The sequence below is a fragment of the Podarcis pityusensis genome (genome assembly GCF_964106645.2).
Source record: "Podarcis pityusensis genome assembly, chromosome: 5".
Lineage (NCBI taxonomy): Eukaryota > Metazoa > Chordata > Lepidosauria > Squamata > Lacertidae > Podarcis > Podarcis pityusensis.
Window position 1 is genome coordinate 67365188 of NC_138032.1, and position 20358 is coordinate 67385545.

The 20358-nt window shown below is 40.1% G+C and overlaps 1 protein-coding gene across 18 annotated transcripts in view; it reads right to left on the bottom strand.

Moving 5' to 3' along the window:
* Positions 1-20358, bottom strand: part of PCDH15 (protocadherin related 15) — a 648544-nt gene that overhangs the window by 233321 nt on the left and 394865 nt on the right. For all 18 annotated transcript variants that reach the window (XM_081004527.1, XM_081004539.1, XM_081004528.1 and 15 more), the window contains 2 exons: positions 15699-15859; positions 12261-12416 (listed from right to left, as the gene is read on the bottom strand). In XM_081004527.1, coding sequence (XP_080860653.1) covers positions 12261-12416; positions 15699-15859 — 317 coding nt within the window. The remainder of the gene's footprint in view (positions 1-12260; positions 12417-15698; positions 15860-20358) is intronic.

The window sequence follows — 20358 nt, forward strand, 5'->3', positions numbered from 1 at the left end:
GAGGAGGAAAACAAGGGAAAAAATATTCTGAATGAAACAGTGGACGTATCATTTTTGTGCTTCATGCTGTGGCCACAGACATGTGATCTGATGGTGAATTTGGGGTGACCCAATGCAAAAATCCTGAGAATCCCTGTGGATCCATGCTTTGTAACCACGTTTTTGCACCATTGCAGCCCCAGGCAACAGTGGGTGCGTGATTTTGGGGGGGCAGGCTGTAGCCATGGACATGCTATGTGCTCTGATGGTGAATTTTGGCTGACCCAATGCAAAGATCCTGAGGATCCATGTGGATCCATGCTTTGTAACCACGTTTTTGCACCATTGCAGCCCCAGGCAACAGTGGGTGCGTGATTTTGGGGGGGCAGGCTGTAGCCATGGACATGCTGTGTGCTCTGATGGTGAATTTGGGGTGACCCAATGCAAAGATCCTGAGGATCCATGTGGATCCATGCTTTGTAACCACATTTTAAGTGGGGAGGGAAGGAAAAACACAGAAGGCTAAGAATGCAGGAGAGGGCTATAACGTGAGGAAAGGAAGGCAAAAGTTCCCCCCCACCCACCCACACAAGCCAGCCAGCGCTCTCTCTCTCTCTCTCTCTCTCTCCCCCATCTGCATGTTTTCCGGCTGCCTGATATTTTTTTTTTTTAATTGCCTTGACAGAAGAAAGCATTTTAACTGCATTAAGAACTATTTAGCAGCGAAACCTAAGCTTTGCCATCCCTTAAGAGGTACAGACACTGTAATCTTCCAGATCGCATGAATTTACAGGCAAAACACTGTTTAAGGATTTCATCCTTTTAAATTGAAGAAAGCATATTTGAATGCTGTGTGTCCCCAAAAACAAAAAGCAGGAAGTCAAATCAGAATTTTAAGCTGAACCTGTAATCTCTCTTCCCTTCACAAACATTGTTCTCTCCGAAGCACAGAGAGGAAAGCAGACACTCTGCTTTCCCCTCTGCTTGCCTGGAGGGGAGGGGCTTTCCCTGCTCTTTGTTCCGTTTCAGCAAACACAGCAACGAAACAGAGCGGGTGGGCAGTAAGACCCTGAGGCAGAATGCAGGAAAGCAACCACTTCCTCTTTTCCCCTCTGCTTGCCTGGAGGGGAGGGGCTTTCCCTGCTCTTTGTTCCGTTTCAGCAAACACAGCAACGAAACAGAGCGGGTGGGCAGTAAGACCCTGAGGCAGAATGCAGGAAAGCAACCACTTCCTCTTTTCCCCTCTGCTTGCCTGGAGGGGAGGGGCTTTCCCTGCTCTTTGTTCCGTTTCAGCAAACACAGCAACGAAACAGAGCGGGTGGGCAGTAAGACCCTGAGGCAGAATGCAGGAAAGCAGCTGCTTCCTCTTTTCCCCTCTGCTTGCCTGGAGGGGAGGGGCTTTCCCTGCTCTTTGTTCCGTTTCAGCAATCGTGAAGCCCGATTTGATTTTTGTCTGATTTTTCGGCTCCAGGGACCACACATTCGCTCCATAACACGCACAGACATTTCCCCTTCCTTTTCAGGAGAAAAAATCTGCGTGTTATAGAGCGAAAAATACGGTATGTGTTTTTACTGCCTTGAGTTATTTCGGTGGCAAGGTGGGGATAAATTATATTCATACTCAAAGCTGCATTACGTACTGATCTTTTTAAAAAATGCCAACACTACCATCCTGATTTAGCAAATACAATCTGTCTGCAGAAACAGGTTTCTGTAGCCGAGTCTTCCCTGTCAAGTGTGCAGAAGACTAATGCATGGGCTGGGAGACCACATCCAACTACAACATAAGGCATGTAGAATCCTCATTATACCAATGCACCCAAGCTTGTGCACTGTCTGTATGCAGATGCAGAATCAAGACTTCTACACAGTTCATTAGAATTGTGAACCCTTAAGTTCAGTGCAGAGAAAATGAAGGACAGCTAAGATGGTTAAAGCAACTTAAAAACACAGTTCAGCACTTTGGGAGGCAATCCTTGGAACACCTATGTGGAAGAAAGTCCCATTGAAAAGAAAATTTACTTCTGAGCAGTGGTGCAGCATGGGAATAGAAGAGCAAACTGATTAAGCTGTAGGTGGTTATGAGAAGAAGAAGAAGAAGAAGAAGAAGAAGAAGAAGAAGTTGTTGTTGTTGTTGTTGTTGTTGTTGTTGTTTGGATTTGATATCCAGCTTTTCACTCCCCTTAAGGAGTCTCAAAGCGGCTAACAATCTCCTTTCCCTTCCTCCCCCACAACAAACACTCTGTGAGATGAGTGAGGCTAAGAGACTTCAGAGAAGTGTGACTAGCCCAAGGTCACCCAGCAGCTGCATGCGGAGGAGTGGGGAAGCGAACCCGGTTCGCCAGATTACGAGTCCACTGCTCTTAACCACTACACCATGCTGGCTCTCTCTTCTAACATCCACTATATACTAGAAGCTAAATTAGACTAGTTCTGCCAGTAATTCACATCTGGGACTATTGTATAACATCCAATATTTTTAAAGCAACATGTAGCTGTGTGGCATCAATTATTTCATGCCTTACTGTACACTATAATAAACAAATTCCATGATTAGGTACTCAGTTCTGAGATGACATAACTGACATACTGCTATAGATATACGGAATGTTCTTATGACATCCTTTGTCACACCAAATTGCCTTCCTGCCAATTTCCTTCTGACAGTATACTGCGAAATACCTTGTGAACTATTGCCCCTTTCTCAGGGTAAAGAATATTAAGCAAGGCTATGTAAAAACAAAATAACAAAACAAATTCCACCTCTGTGTGCGTGTGTGTGAAGAACCTAGAGTCCCCCTCTCTACTCATCACTGGGAGCAAAATAAGAAATGTGAATATGAATTAATGGTTTGCAACTCAGTCAAATATTTTAAAAGGTCAAACCAAACTTGCCAGCCAAATGAACACATCGAGGGACAGATTCCAGTATTCGAAACAATAAAAAACTTTCCTATTATCTACAAAGAGAGGGAATGGAACGTCAACCAACTGGGCACAGTAAAATGAGATACCTTCCACCATGTCATTGCATCAGATGCCTAAGTGTTTAATACTGGGTGCATTTGTTTTAATTGTGCTCAATAAGATATGAAGAATATCTGTCACTTCAGAGACCTCAGGGACTTTCCATCATTATATCTGAGATATATTAAATTTAGAACACCTTGGAAAATTTTGGAAGTACACATTTAAAATAGAAACCCATGGTGATGTCTTATACAGAGTCAGTCTGTTTATCTAGTTCAGTACTGTCTGCACTGACTGACAACCAGGGTTTCTCCAGTGTTTTAGACAGGAATCACTCTCAGACATGCCTGGAGATTCCTGGGATTGAACCTGGAACTTTTTGTTGGAAAAGCTGTAATCCAAATTTACTGGAACCCACAGAGGAACCAAGTGGTGAAGTGGAGAACTCGCCTTACGGGGAATATTGTATTATATATTGTACAGTGGTATCTCGGTTTACAAACTTAATCTATTCCAGAAGTCTGTTCTTAAACCAAAACCGTTCTTAAACCAAGGCACGCTTTCCCTAATGAGGCTTCCCGTCGCCAGTGCACTTCCACCGTTCAGATTCTGTTCTTAGACTGAGGTAAAGTTCTCAAACCAGGACACTATTTCCGGTTTTGCGAAGTTTGTAAACCGAATTGTTCTTAAACCGGACTGTTCTTAAACCGAGGTACCACTGTATTCATTTATAACAATATGATGTGGTTTAATTATGCTTACTGATTGCAATATTCACTGTAACCAATATATCTTTGCCTTAATATAGTGAACATAGGAACAGAAAATGCTGCCTTAGACTACATAAGACCATTGGTCTAGCTCAAGTAATGTCTACACTGACTGGAAGTGGTTTCTCCATTGTAAATTGTTCTGTCTGCTTCTGATACATCCTGGATTTCATCATGTCTTGAGCCACTTCCTCATATTATTTTGATTATTTCACTGGAACATTGAAGTCCTTCATCCCTATAAAACAGTCTAACATTCCTTTAGCATGTCACCAATTCTTCATCATTTAAGCATCAGATTGTATCCACTTGCCAGATCTCAGGATGTCGTAAGAGGAAAGTTGCTTGTATAGCTTTGCAAGAAGAATAATCTGTATGTAAGTTTCAGGTATCTTTTTATCATGACATCTTTTTAATATGACACCCTGCAATAAAAAGCATCTACATTGTTGCTCATCTATGTCAGCTGAAGGTTCCCAATAAAAGGGGGAGGACAGCCAGAGAAACTACTGCAAACTGTCTAAGTGGCTCTTTTTAGAAGACAAACTACAAAAGTTTATTGCTGCCAATTAACAACAAGACATTCTTACATCCCTGGGAAAAGTGGAAGCATTGTAAATAAAAGAGAACCTTATCTACATATGGAACACTTAAGCTTTAGAAATCCACTTCAGTAATTTATGTATTAAATTAATCTAATTTCCATGAGATGCATTCATTACTTTCATGGCCTATTAAGCCTTATTAAGGCAATAATATTAATAATAATATTAATAATAACAATATGTTACTGAGGACCTTCATAGCAAAGCAAAATACAATTTACAGGTAATTATCACACACCAATATGCTTCTGATGCCGTACATACCAACTGAGATTAGTGATTTAAACACCAAGGTGGTGTGGGGAGAATAATTACACTGGAAGTAGAAGAAACTCACTTTGAACTATAATTTCCATGTTCACATCTTACTACGGACTATACTTCCAACAAAGGGGTCAAACTATACCTAAGAATTATCTTCCAAAAATAGGGGGGGAAATGTTATCCCAAAAAAACAACTAAAGGACAGCTACTATCTTCTTACTATCCTCAAATCAAGGCAAAACACCCAACACATTAAACTCTTGTAATTAACAGAATAACTGGATCTGAATATTCTTAAACAAGACTGCAATCTTGCCCTTAGAATAAGAGCTAAATACTACATCAACAAAATGGTTTCTCTCAAAATGGAATATCAGTAAATTTTGCAGTAATTTCTCCCAGTAGTTATTATCCCAAAACACACCATGGTCTGTTAAGGCTGGCATTGAGGCATACTAAGATTTATGACTGTACAGGCTAGTAATGGATTCATTGACCTTCAGAGCTACCTCATCATAATAAAATTCTTGCAACTACAAAAGAACCAATGAACCAATGGACTATTTAAAGCATATCAATGTAAGCTATTGCTATCCACTCTCACCTTAATCTTCTTTTCTCTTAGCTAAACAAACCAAGTGCCTTTGACTTTTCCTCATGTGGCATGCTTCTGAACTATTTATCATTTCCATTGCTTTCCTTCAACTCTTTCCCATTCAGACTGGGTGTGACTGTTCTGTGTCCCCAGAAAGTTTGCAGTTTAGTTTAATCTCAGTTGCTAGTGTAAGTGATATGCATTTTGATTCTATTACACACACACACACACACACACACACACACACACACACCATGTCTGGGAACGGCTGCAATGATAATATGAAGGTACTGCATATAATACCATTTATTTTCCTTACACTACCTGGTATGGCAGTTGCTAAACAAAACCCAGTCACAAATTATCAAGTTTATATGGAATTATAAAGCTCACAAGAAATGCCCATATTGTAAAGAGTAAAGTCATAAGCAATACAATAAGACAAATGTAGAGATAGATTATCAGTCTCTAATATTATTAACTTTTACCAGGCAACAACAGTATTAGGTTGCTGTAGTTTCAACCATTCAGAAGTACCCCACCATGGGTGGGGAAGCAAACAGGGACTGATTATTCACCAACACAATGGATATGGCTTAGAAAACAAGAGCAAGAGAAAGTGCAGCAAAATGAAACCAGCATTTCTTCCTATGTACATTGAAATGTAAGGTTGTTATCCTACTGTAGTTCACATGGCTACCAGTAGGAGGCCACATGACCTGAAGCATGACAACAGGGTGGCACACATCCCAGACGAACAGCTGAAAAGAGGGGGAGAGTGGTGAAGCATCTCTCCTTCCATTACATACAGGTGCAGTGAGGTTTAAAGGTGGGAGGAAGCACTTTAGAAACTTTCTGAAGCACCTTCCCCTCCTTTGAAAGGAGTTGAGGAGAGCTATGAGGGGAGTGGGTTGAGGTGAGCCATTAGGGGAGTGGTTGAGCTGAGATGTGATGGGGTAGGCAAGGGAGTTAGTGAGGTGTAAAGGGAGGAGCAGTTGGTCAGGTGTTGGGGAAGATGGGTGTATGACAGGGTTGGCGAGCAGGAAGAGCAGATGTGGTAGCCCTAGGGTTTTTATACTTTTATATCCCACCTTTCTACCATCATGGAACCCAAGGCAGGATACTTGTTGCTACCAGGCTGTCACTTATCCAGGCACTGGCCAGAGCTACTTAGTTTCAGCATGTATCATCAAATCCTAAAGCACATGCAAATATCCCTCTCAGCTCCACTGCGCAATAGCACAGAATTTCAAAGAGCAAAACAAATAGGAGAGAATATTCTATATGGAATTTTAATACTTCATCTCTCAAGGGGTTATAATTTCATATACTAAAAAAAGAAAGCAAATAAATAAAAATTCTAGTCTTCACTTGCCTTTTTTCAGTATTTGCAAATACTCAAACTCTTGTAAGAGGAGCAGAAGTAAGAAATCTCACACCATGTGAGGAAAAAATAGAGTCTGGAAAACAGAAGGTTTCGTTGTCTTAAATAAAGATCTTCTAATAGATCTTCTAAGCAATAGCAGAAGGAATTCAGCAAAACAGGAACAGGAAAGAGTTTAATAATAACATTGGAAATACAATTGATCTGTGTAGGTTAAAACAATGTGAAATACACAACATATACTGTAATATAATAGGCATATGGCAATATGCCAGTTAATATATAAAGCTGCAACCATGGGTTGGAGGTATGAGAAAAGAAGAGACACCTTTGCTCATATTCAGTATGTATGTAGCCTGATATAATTTCAGGTATCGTGGTTATCACAGGCTTTTTGTTAAAATTATATTCTCCAACACTGCTCATTGGGAATGTCAATGATCAGACAGGGAAAGGCTATATTGTTGAGCAGTTCATGCCAATGGCATCATTGCTGTGGAGTGGGGAACTTTCTTCAGCCCAAGGACTGCATCCTCTTCTGGATAACCTTCCAGAGGCTACATGCTAATAGTGGGTGAGGCTAGAGGCAAAATCGGTTGTCTGGCTCTTTCCTCCCCACTGTAGACTTCTGCACTCACAGAAAGCCTGAGGGATGAAGAAATAAGTAAAAATGAGGCAGAGACAGCTTGCGCTAGTGTAGCTCTGATTTGCAGAAACTGGCTGCGTCTGATCTCTCCCCTCCCCTCACTGCAGCCTCTCAGCATGCCATGTCCCAGTCCTTTCCTGCAGGTCCCCGGTGAACACAAGAGGCTTACTGAAGGCACAGGGGGCTGCAGTGGAGAAGAGGTGGCAGGACAGCATTGTTGTGCAAATTGAATTCAACTCGTGTAATGGTCAGTGGTTAGGAATGGTGAAAGATGGAGCCCAACAACACATGGAAGACCACAAGTTTCACATCTCTGCCTTATAATTAAACCTATCCAAAACACTAGAGCTCTGAATTCCTAAGCTCAGCAGCTACCCCTGTAGAAGTCAAACAGCAGCTCCTCCGAGGATTTGGGTTAGTTGTGAAATTCAGTAACATTTGAAACCTCCAAAGTTTGTAAGAACTGCACCTTGATAAGCAAGGAAAGGGGTCATTTACTGAAATCACCAATTTATTTTCTTGTCCTAATTTCCTCCAAGGCTATAAAGTGTTCCTCAGATCTATGGAGCATGTTATTGAGAGATCTTTTCTTTCAACAGACGGCTATACCAAAAGAGGGATGGGTGGGTGTGCAAAGCAAGCAAGCAAGCAAGCAGAAGGAGACAGTTTGAAAGTTTTTACTGCTGCAGACCATAAGCTAGTTTTTACAATCCTTAATTTCAGCTAATTAAACCACACAATTAATTATGCTACTGATTTATCACAAGGCTGCTTGCCATTTCGTGTGACTTTTCAACAGCAACTCAAAGACACTCTTAATAGCCGCGCCTGATCAAGTAACAGAACTTATGAAAGATTTATACTGAACCAGCCACAAGCCACAGATGCCTGCAGAGGAGAAGTCAACAGAGGAAGCTAATCACCATTTGGCCAATTGAAGGAGGAATACAAAGGCATGAGCATTGTCTTATGTGAAAGAACTGGGTTCTATCTTTTTTTTTTAATAAATGTTTATTAGGTTTTAAGATACAGAATACATATAATAAACAATGTAGCATATGTCTTAACATAGTTTCACATCTTCTTTGGACTCCCTCACATCTCCCGCTCCCACTTTCATCGTTATAACTTTTTGCCAGCAATTTATCATCTTGTTTGCATTCTTATGTCCCATCTATTTATTTATAATCTTGTAATTCTCGAAAAAAATTATATTTTCTCAATCTCACTTATCATCTTGAATCATCTAATTTAGTGGTGCTCAATTATTTATGATCTAGCATCCTGCTTAACATTCACTCAAATTACAGTATTTTTGTAGATAAATCTTGAATTTCTTCCAGTCCTCCTCCATCCTCTCCTCTCCCAGGTCACGGATTCTGCCGGTCATCTCGGCCAGTTCCATATAGTCTATCAGTTGCATCTGCCATTCTTCCAGTGTGGGTAGATCTTGAGCTTTCCAGTGCTTTGCAAGAAGTATCCTTGCTGCAGTTGTTGCGTACATAAAAAATGTCCAATCCTTCTTTACCACCCCTTGGCCGACAATACCCAAAAGAAAGGCCTCTGGTTTCTTTGTGAAGGTATACTTAAATACCTTTTTCAGTTCATTATAAATCATTTCCCAGAACGCCTTCACTTTAGGGCAGGTCCACCAGAGGTGGAAGAATGTTCCTTCACTCTCTTTACATTTCCAACACTTATTATCATGCAGGTGGTATATTTTTGCAAGTTTGACTGGGGTCATATACCATCTATATATCATTTTCATTACATTTTCTTTCAAAGCATTGCATGCAGTAAAATTCAACCCAGTACTCCACAACCTTTCCCAGTCCTCAAACATGATATTATACCCAATGTCCTGCGCCCACCTTATCATAGCCGATTTAACCATTTCATCTTGTGTATTCCATTTTAACAGCAAGTTATACATCCTTGAAAGTACCTTGGACTTTGGTTCTAACAGTTCTGTTTCTAATTTCGATTTCTCCACCTGGAACCCTAGTTTCTTATCATTTTTAAAAACTTCTTTAATCTGAGCGTAATGTAACCAGTCTCGCACTTTATCCTTCAGAAAGAACTGGGTTCTATCGCATCACTTAACAGTGCAAAAATCCAGCTGTTACCCTGAAAAGCCTCCACAGTCCATACAAATAGTAGTGCCAGCTCTGCAAGCAGCTTGTGATCTAGCAGATCCTGGGTCAGCTCAGCCCCACTCTGTCTGCAGAACACCCTGTTTGGGGGAATTTCCACTGGGCTCTGCAATGGGGGATACCACTGAATGACCTTCTGTCTGCCATTAAGAGGGTGAAAAGGGAAGCTCTGTGTTGATGGAGGTGAAGCTCTGTCTTGTTTCACTCCATTGGTGGCAGCCTGCAAGAGGTTGGCTAAGCTGGCAGAATTGAGTAGCGGGACGGATGCTTCCACTCAGTCCATACCCACACAGCCCAGTATAAGGTGGTCCTTTATAAAAATTAAAAATTAAAGCATGCACATTCTTCCTGTGGATGCAACCTTTCTCACACTAAAGAAAGTCACCAGGGCAAAATACGCACGCACGCACGCACACACGCACACACACACACACACACACACACAAAGCTGAGAACTGATCATGCCTGATATTAATTTAAAGCATTGCTAAATGCAAAAGTCTGAGGACTGTGGATTACAATTGCTGTAAATAAACCACAACAAATGTATTCTATAATTATATCGAACTTATATGCACTTAACAAAATCAATTATAGGGGGAAATGTCTGTGCAGTTGCTTGAATTTTAAACCTACCCACCCCAGTGCTCTAAACAGCTCAAAAATATTTCAACTCAAAACAATAGCAAATAATTATAAAGCTTCAAGACGCAAAAAGAGCCAATAAACTCTTACATTAAGAAGAAATTTGGAACAACAATAATGGTGTTTACAATAATTTGTGCCACTTAAAAGGCAATAAACCTATGTACAGAATAATGAACATTAAATGCTTTGAAATAACAGTTCTTAAAATCAAGCAGTGCTAAAAAATGTTCTGAATTGTTTTGGATTTGGGCTCAGCAACGTAGGAATGAAAATAAATCTATATAGAAAGGGAGTGATATATATCAGACAGGTGCAGGAGGAAATTAATAGAGCACCTGGAGGGGAAGATTCAGCTCATTTTTGGAAACTTATTAAAGGAGGAAATCAATACATTTGGCATAAAATTGGTCTAAAGTATTGAACTATTCTGTTGTACTGGATCATATTTTCGAGAATTGCCATCATTGTTGACCTATCTGACATGGCTAAATGGTATTCCAGGAAGATCTGGAGAAGAGCAGCAAGAAAGCATCAGGTGAGGATTTCATGTCACCTGACATCTATATAAAATTATTTTGGACTGGTGGGTTCCAATTCTAGCTAGTGATAGAAAATAATTTTAGAGTTGGATTTATTGCAAGCTGATTGAGATCCAAGACAAAGTCCCTTTGAATTCCAGCTTGATTCTACCTATGGGGTGGTATAAATTGGAGCAGGGTGGGGCATTGCTCTTTGGAGCCTTTATTAGATTGGTCCCAAAGTCTTTTAAACAGAATGAACTTTACCCATAAGCCCAGTGTACACACATTCAACAGTTCAAGAGACTGAACAGGTTAAGTATATGGAAATGCTTATTTTGATGGGTCACAGTTGGATTTGTTGTTTTCAAGTGGCAAAAATAAAATGGGGAAATTACAGTATGGAATCTCAACTAAAGCATCCACGACAGGTGGCCATCCAATCTCTGCTTAAAAACCTCCAATGAAGTAGAGTCCACAAGGGTGCAACAATTTTCCACCCTTTGTTGAGAAAAATTGAGTAACTGTATTCACATCCTGCTTCACCTTGGCCCCTTCAGTTTTTCTCTGAGTTCTCAAGTTGGCAGATTCAAGACACCAAATGCTCAAGGTATTTCTGTAAACCAACTTGATTGGACATATGACTATGAGGGACCCAAAGAAATATATTATTAGAAAATATTATAATTCTGGATTTTGGATGGTTAATGGTTAAGAATTTCAATTAAAAAATAATTAAACCCCAAAAGGAAACATTTATTACCCAACTATGTCTTCAAAATTAAAACTGCATCATCTGCATGCAATAGATATCTTAGGAGGATGAGAAGATATTATTTCCAAAAATGAGGAGAAATTTACCATTTACAAATTCAAAATAATGAAGGCAAGGACACATCCTTGCCTAACTGTATGAGAAGTCACAATCTCCACAGAAAGATGACCATAATTATTACAAGTTCAGCATACAGGACACAGATCAAAAGCAATGGTTTTCTATCAGGATGGTACTGCTCTAGTTTACTCCAAAGACAATCGGGAAACATACAGAGCAAAAAGCTAATTTTAAGTCAATAAAAGCTTATTAACTTAAAAGGCTATGACTAAAATTAGACCCAAAGATCATTGTCTGCCTTTGTTTCTTGTCTGCAAACTAATCCAGCAATAAGGTCCTAACTTGGAACTGGTTGATACAGAATAAAACTAAATGAATGGAAAATGCAAATATTGGAATTGCCAGAAAGTAGATCATTGTGCTAAAATTGCCATTGAAGTGAGGAATAAAGAACACCAGGGGTGAGGAATATTGTCAAGAGATAACTCTTTAAAACTGAAAATTAAGGTTGTGCTTAGTCATTCCTTTTCATAGTATTATACCATTTCTGTTATGAAAGAATGTTCGGAATGTGTGTGTGAACTTCTTATGGCAGTATGCTAAAATAGTTTGTGTCTCCTTTGCTTACTCATATGCACCCAGCCCTTGTTTGTAATACCACCCTGAATGGGTTGGGCTTGTTTAATTAATACAAGTATGATTTTCTCTCAAGTGATTCAGTTCAAGGCAAATTCTTAATATAAACACACAAAAGGGTCAAAATCAACTGGAAAACCCAAAAGCAAATTAACATTAAGTGTTTTAGTACTGTAGCTAGCATTGATGAGACGATATCAAAAAGTACATGAGTAGTTAGGGGAAAAAATGGTAACAATACCAATACTAAAACTGACCTCATTGACTGCTACATAGTACTGCTGCTGCTGAAACTGGGGAGAGTTATCATTTCTGTCCCTCACTACAATCCGAACTTCGTGATAGATGACAGTTCCTACTTTTCGGTTAATGCACTGGACTTGAACCACAATAGACTGAATGGACATTGGTGGCTGTAAAGAAGGGAGAAAAATAAATGCATAGTTACTTCTACAAAGCACCTGGATATGTGGAGATTTCTGTTTCATATAAAATAGAAGTGCAACCCTAATCAAATCTACTCAGAAGTTAAGTCCTATTGAGTTCAGCAGGACTCACCTCCAAGTAACTGGTATCAGAACTGAAGCCTAAGTTGGGGAAAGAGAACCTGGGGTTGTCCATGTGTTATTGGACTTTACCTACTGGCCACAATGGCTGGGGGTCCTGAGAGTTACAGTTCCATAACAACTTGAGGGCATCACATTGGCTTACCATGGTGTAGATCAGGGTTTCCCAAACTTTGGTCTCCAGCTATTTTGTACTACAACTTCCATCATCCCTAAGCTAGCAGGACGCATGGTCAGGAATGATGGGAATGGTAGTCCAAAAGCAGCTGGAGACCCAAGTTTGGAAAACCCTGGTGTAGATTATAGTGAGTTAGATGGACCAATGGTTCAAATAAGTACAAGGCAGCTTCCTCTGCGCCTGTTTTTAGTCTTTTGAGCCCTGCCCCAACAACACACCAGCTTCCTTAAGCAAACACATGTCGCAAGTAAGCGTCTGTGAAGGAACCCTTGCTCACACGTAAGGGTCTCATGCGATCAGGACACCTGGTCACACAAAACTCTTCAATGGGGCCAGGGTCCCATGCACTGCAATTCCTTTACAAGCAGCTTCATGCAACCCACAGTTGTTGAAGAAAGCTGATGAGACGTCAGTGGTGGGGTAAAGAGAACAGTTCCACTCCCCATTGAACACATCATTGCGAAACATGTGAGCTAAGCATTCCTAAGGCTTTAGTCACAGTCAGTTCAGATTCCACAAGTGGAGAAGTGAAGTTGGCATTTAGGGGCTGGTGGATCACTGTCATTGCTTATACAGAATCTCATTAGCTGCTTTTGCCCATTATCCCAATCTGACACTCCTTTCAGAACTCCTTTGCAGCTTGGGCACCACCCAAAACAATTTGGTGTAATCCATAAATTGGCTCTCTTACTGCTCTTCCTTGACTCCAGAACGTTTATGAAAATTAAATAGTGCAGGTCCCAATAGCATCATTGGGGGACCCCGCTTCTTATTTTCCTGTTTTGTGAAAAACACCAATTTACACCTGTTTTCACCTTCCTATTATTTAACCAGTTACCAAATTTGTAAGAGGGCCCGTCCTATTATATTACACTCTTTAAAGCAAAACATTACATATTGACTGAAGATTTCCTTCTTGTATGATCACTTAATTCCACTTCATTTAATCCTGCCCAAATGCTTCTTTAAACACAGTGAAGATGTTTGCGCTCTCTCTCTCTGAATAAAGAGCTCAATCTGTTGAAATCAAACAAAAATGCACAAATTCGCTCCTGAATTGAAAATGAACACTGGAATCCTTATAAACCTGTCTTTTAAAAACCACCTTTTGAAAGTAAGTTAATAAAAGAAAGGACCAGGTGTTTGGCTGTTAACTTCAAAACTTAGTTGCTTCAGGGCTTCACCAGATCAGATGCACCCAAGAATATGGTGTATGCCCTGGAGCCCCAAAATCTGAAGAAAGTGTAAAGAAATGAAGAAAGTGATTGGCAGCAGAAAGAGGCTGCAGGCTTGGCCAGAGGGAAGAAAACCTCTTGGCTTACTCAGTAGGCACTCCGCCTACGGTGTGCACATTCAAATCATAGCTGCTTCTGCAGAAAAGCAAATTGTATGGACTACGTTGTCAGCTGGCTAAATCAACTGAATATATCTGCCCACTTACTAGCACACAGCAGACTAAAAAAGATACATTCTGAATCTAAATAAGTTCTTTTGCCTAAAGAAACGAGGAGTTCACAAATATTCATCTCACAATAGCATTATATAATTCAGGAAGATTGTCTCTTTTGTGAATCGCATGGATGGGGAGAGGGAGGAAGCATGAAAACGTGTGAGGCTTCATTTTACATCATAATTGGTGAGGGCAGGACAGCCTGCTGGTTTGGGAAAAATGCATGCCCACTCCAGCTTCTAATTTATAGCCATTTCCCCTAACAAGATGGTAGAGTGCTGAAATCGACTAGGCTGAACTGCCAGCAGATTCTTTTTTATCCCTTAACTGCTAAAGGAACCTTAAAACACACATACCCACAAAATAAGATAAATTTATTGAAGACGTAGAGCACTGCTGTGGATAAGTGCCTAGTTTTATTTATTTCTAGGCTGCATCAATGTGCATATAGGTAAGCTGATATGAACACATTATCCATATCTATCTCTATCCTGTAAACCCATTCCTAGAACACCAAGACAAATATCTACTGCAGTTAACACTGGTTCTATTTCTAAGGAAGAAACTGGGTCTTTTCCAGGTTATTACTGAAGTTGAACAAGTTTTAATGTAATCCTATGTTCAAATAGCAAAAGGTGTTGCATTAAAGATTTCCGCAGAAACCTCCCAGAAACAAGCAGCAAACATTGCACATCATGGGTTATACATCATGCAAACAAATTGGGTTTGACTGCCTGCTCTAGGAGTCCAACACAGCTGTGCTGATTCTACCAAGATCATTTTATTTTATTTTGGGCAAGCCAAGCATAGTTACCACTCAGTTTGTCAAGTAATAGACTGTTCCCTTTTCTATGTCTGCAGTAGAGAGCAAGACTAGGAGGCATATCAAACTCCTTGTGGTCTTCAATATATGTCTAATGAGTTGTGCTGAGTTTGGGGCTCACAGTAGGTCTGGATTATAGAGTGTTAATCATATATCATATTTATTGTTTGAAATCCCATTACTTCTGGTTTACCTGGTGCAGCCTTTAGATCAGGGATGGCCTGCCTGTGGCTCTCCAGATGTTTGTGGACTCCAACTCCCATCAGCCCCTACCAGCATAGTCAATCAACAGGGGTGACAGGAGCTGTGGTTCAGCAACATGGAGGGCCAAGGGTTGTTATTCAGACTGCTCTGGTTTGTATGCTTGAACAAAAAAATACACACAGCCTTGCATCAGTATGAATATAGATCAACATACAGATACAAAATGTCCTTAAAAAAAACCCTGGCACTATTTTGGATAGAACATCCAAAAACTATAAAATATACTAACAAACATCCTTAGGCTGCAATCTGAAGCATATGGAGCTGGGCTGAATGAGACTTACACTGAGTAAACAAACATTTCACATTTCCCACCTTTATTAGTTGTGAAAATGCTTATTTTTCCACTGAAATCAGCAGTTTTTAATACAAAACAGAAACTGGAGCAAGGGGGAAGAAGAGACACCAACTTACATCTCGGTCGAGAATTCGTCCAGTACTGTTTAGATAAAGCCTCTGGTTGATAGGATCTAAGATAACCCAGTAGTCTACGTTGTCCTTTAATGTCAGTTCAATGGTGGGATCAGGTCCTCTTGCTGTACCTTTGATCAACATATTGTCTACCAATATTGTGCCTGAAACACAAACAGTGATGACAGGTTTTGCGTTACATAAGTGCAATGCAGGTTTTCAAAAGGCAGTAACGAGTTTCCTCGTATGTCAGACAATTGCTATGCGCCACATTCACCAATTATGGCTACAGCTGTTCAAAATATTGACAAGTGAGATGCATTACGTAAAGCTATGAGCAAACAAAGGGAGAAAAAGAACAACCACAACAGAACCACATATAATACATTGACCAGAATTAAGCTTTCTTGCTGGATAGGAATGGAAGGGTGGGTGGGAACTATTTGTTTCATGACTATGGCATTAGGCTGAATAAGATTTATTCCTTTTTATTTTCCTACATTTATATGCCATATAGGAGTGCCAACTCTTTGGGGTTGAGCTGTCTTTGCCCCCTCCATATTTTTTGGCAGGGGGCCAGACCCCCTCAGTGTTAAAGTGTCAGAGGAGGCCAAGGATAGAGCAGAGAATAGTGTGGCTTCAGTGGCCGGCTCCTCCTGAGCATGAGAGAGAACCCGCTGGTGGTTGAAGCTGTGCTGGATTCCGCACTCAGCCTCCTCCTGATGATGTCACATGCACAATAGGCCCTCTCAATCTTGCACGCAACTTGGCACCTCTGATATCATACATGTGGTTCCCATGTCATCAACTATCCAGGCACTGACCAGACTCAGACTTACTTAGCATCAGCAAGATTGCTCATATGTTGTTGTCACCCACACTATACGCTGGGGTATTGCTTTGAGACATAGGTCCAAAGTCACGAATACTATGAAGCACTAACCATGAAATCTGGTCTCTTGGCTTGCACATGTTTTCCATTGTTTTTAACAAGTGAAGCATGCCCATTATTTCTACAGAAACCTTCATTTTTAAACTGTTTTCCAGTCCTTAGGACCCCGGGGCAGTTTATAATGAATGGCCAAATAAAACAACAATATAAAATACACTAAATCATGAAATGATGTTTCCAAACCATTAAACCTCAGATATAAATACTTTATAACCATTGATGATTCAGTAGAGCTCAGGCAGAGCTTTGATAAGACACACACAGAGCACTGTACCAGAAAGCCTAGTATTTGGAGAGCTTGAATTACAGGAGGAGGGGAAGAAGGAAGTGTTTGGTTCCCTTATCTGTTGTGACAACAAACCTTTAAACTTGCTTTCAGAAGACTAATAGGGGATACCATTGGGCTAAAATTGAAAGGAGTCCCATTACAGGGCTTTTGGATTTCATTAAGTCCCCTACCTTTTCTCTTCATTCAAGCAACATCTAGGCAGCTTATTAATCTAGTGGAGCAAATGATTTACAGCTGAAGTACAAACTTAACCACTGAGGACCAAAATAAATGTGACATTCAATGCATTATTATAAACCATATCAGGATTTACTTACTTATTTAGAAAGCAAGAGCAGGGTATATGGATTTCATCAGGACCACCATATGCAAAGAGATGAGACATTTAAACCTTACTTCTCCACATGTAACCTTAACAAAAGTCATCCTGATAAAGCTACTACTATATTTGAGTGGGGATAAAATGTATTGAAAATGTTCCTGGAGGTGGGATGTATGCTTAAAAAAAACAAAACTTTAAAAAAAAAACTTCCTATATTTTTCTAATGATGTGCTTAATGCCACATCTATTTGGTTCTGACTTCAAACACTATCATGTAGGATTATAATCTTTGATGTCTTTCATTATAGTAGGTTTCATTTTTTATTATTAATGATACACAGGAGTTAATCATATTATACTCTTTTCGCTTAATTATACATTTTAGAAACAGTCCTTGATCCAAATGACTGTTTTATTATACTTATGAACTTAAATCCATATGTTGGCTTTTGCTAAATACCCTATTTTATTTCTTCAGAAAGCTGATCCTCCTTCTTAGGTGCTTAGAGCCTGCTTTTGTCCTTAGGCGAAAATGCCAACTCGATAACCTACTGGCAATACATCTGAAAGGAGCAGATAAGATTTTGATGCAGCATGGAATGACATTTTCTACACCGACTTCAGCCTGTGCACTTGTGTGGAAGGATACATATTCTCAGATACACAGTGTGCATTCTTCTTTACAATACATCTGAATCCCTAGTTGGCAACTCATTTCTAATAGAAGCCATCCTTGGAACCAGTCAAGAGGTGAAAGGCCACAGCATTGGCTTCACCTATTGATTCAATTCTACACAGGCCAGGAAACTAGCAGAGGGCTCTTTATGTGGAATAAATCAGTCTCATATAACCAACATGCTTAACTCTAATTAATGCACGAAGGGGTTAAGGCCATAGAGTAAGCTGTCCTGCCATGTGAGCCCTACCAATAAAGAGATCTAGGCTGGATGCTCCAAGCTTAGACCGCATGGCTTAAGCAAGCCATCTTTGTGTTTCTGTGCAAATAATTTAGAAACATCTTACTATTTTGGTACCCAAGTTATGCTGCCTGTCTTTTCTCGCTGCTGTATAGAAAAGCACATGAATCTGCTCTTTGAATAATTTGTAAATAAAACATTTTTTAACTTACTAAAAGTTAAGGGAAGGGGGGGACTTTGGAAATAGCATATAAGGGGAGAGTTTAAAGGTCTAACAGCCTGTATTTCCACACTTTGCTTTGATGCATGTTTTGTAATTTTAAATCCCTGCTGGGGCTGTCTCACCAAAGTACTGCAGGAATGGTTTAGAAGGAGTAGCTGTTTCCATACCAAACCAAAGGAGACTAAAGGATAAGCTTTGGGGATCTTGTTTTCCCATTTCAACAACTGAGGATAGCTGAAATGAGACTTGCTCAAGGCCAACCGGGTTTTGCATCCTAACAAAAATCCTGCAAACACCTGAATTCTCCCTACAATCTTGGCAACTTTGCATCCAGATGGTAGCACACACACACAATGCAGAGCTCTCTGATATGATTCTGGGAAGGTCAATTGCCCATTGTCCTTTATGCTTGAACAAAATCCCCCAAAACTTTACAGCAGTTTTAAAAAGCAAACATTTTGAAGATCTGCTATGATAAAGTAAGTTGCATCTTTCATTTTACCTGTGTTGCACCAGTTGCTTTTGTAATTTTCTACTTTGGGGAATAAGATTCTTGTACAAAAAAGGACAGCAATTTCTCCCTATAAACGTAATGTGCTCCCTTTCTAAAGCAGGGTTAACACGTGGCATTCACCTGCTGAAATAGCTTAGAACCAAGTAATTGGGATTTCACAAATGATTTCCCACTTAGCGTAAAAGGTCAACTGCCTTCTGTAGAGAACATAGTACAAAGGTTGCATATATGGTTTCTACACCTGGCTGCGCTATTCAGCATGGAATGGCTGCAAAGCCAGCTTGAGAGTGTTTTAGAGTTGTTTTATGGCTTTTTGGATCTGAAACAGCCTGCTGTTCAGAGCTTCAGTGTGATATGAAAAACTCTTCCCCCCGCCCCCCACATACATGCAGAAACAAAAGTCAAGCAAGAAATATTATCCCTATTCAGCCTCTCTGTACTAATGCTGAGGCTCTCCACTCTGCAGGAGAGTTGGATGGAAGAGTCAGAAGGCCTGGATTTTAAAAGATTTTCTATTTTCCACCCCCAGGAAAAAGTGGGAGGGTCTGCAATCCCTACATATACAGTATATGATTTAGTCAATGCACTTTGCTGAATGTGCTTTGATTTGGAAGAATAGCACAACCATGGTTTGCTGGTTTAGATGCAATGACAAACTATGTGGTTTCTGATGAACTGGAAGAAATGGCACTCATGATGGAGGAAGGAGGAGGAGGGGTTCCAACCTTGCTTTGACATTATATGTTAAGACAGTATTTGGGGTTACCTGAAAGACTCAAAGAAATGTGAACTCCATGTGGCTTTTGCCCTCCTATGTGTGTGACATCATACTGGGTTCATAGGGAAAGGGTTAACTAATTGTAAAATGACTAACCAATGGAAACCCAGGGGGCAGAGTTAACTGTGTATAAGGTTTAGGAAGAGAGAGTTAGAGTGGTTGAGAAGACAGTCTGGATTTAGATGAGACAGAGAAGATAAGTCTGTGGGTTGGGCTTGTCTGGTGTGAAAGAGTGAGAGAATTTGTTAAGAGGAGTCAGTCAAACAGCTGAGATAATCAGTCAGAAGGTATTAGGAAGGTATAGGCTGGTAAAGAAACTAAAGTTAAGATACTGACAGGAATATTATCTGAGAAACCATAAACTCGTTAATGTTTGTAAAATAAACTTTTTTTTGTTTACTTTTAACAACTGACTGGACTCAGTGTTTTACCAGAGAGTAACTGGTTGGTGGCAGCGGGGAAGCGAACACAGTGGTGGCACAGGGATCAATAGACCGTTAAACGTCTGGGGACCCTGTGTGATCGCCACACTCCAATTTCACAACATTGCCGTGACCTTCCTTCTTATTTCATTTATTATTTTTTTATGGAGCTATTCTTGAATAACGGGAATATCTCAAACTGAGACTAAGGAAAATGGTTTGTTCTTTTAAAGGACAATTTTAGGA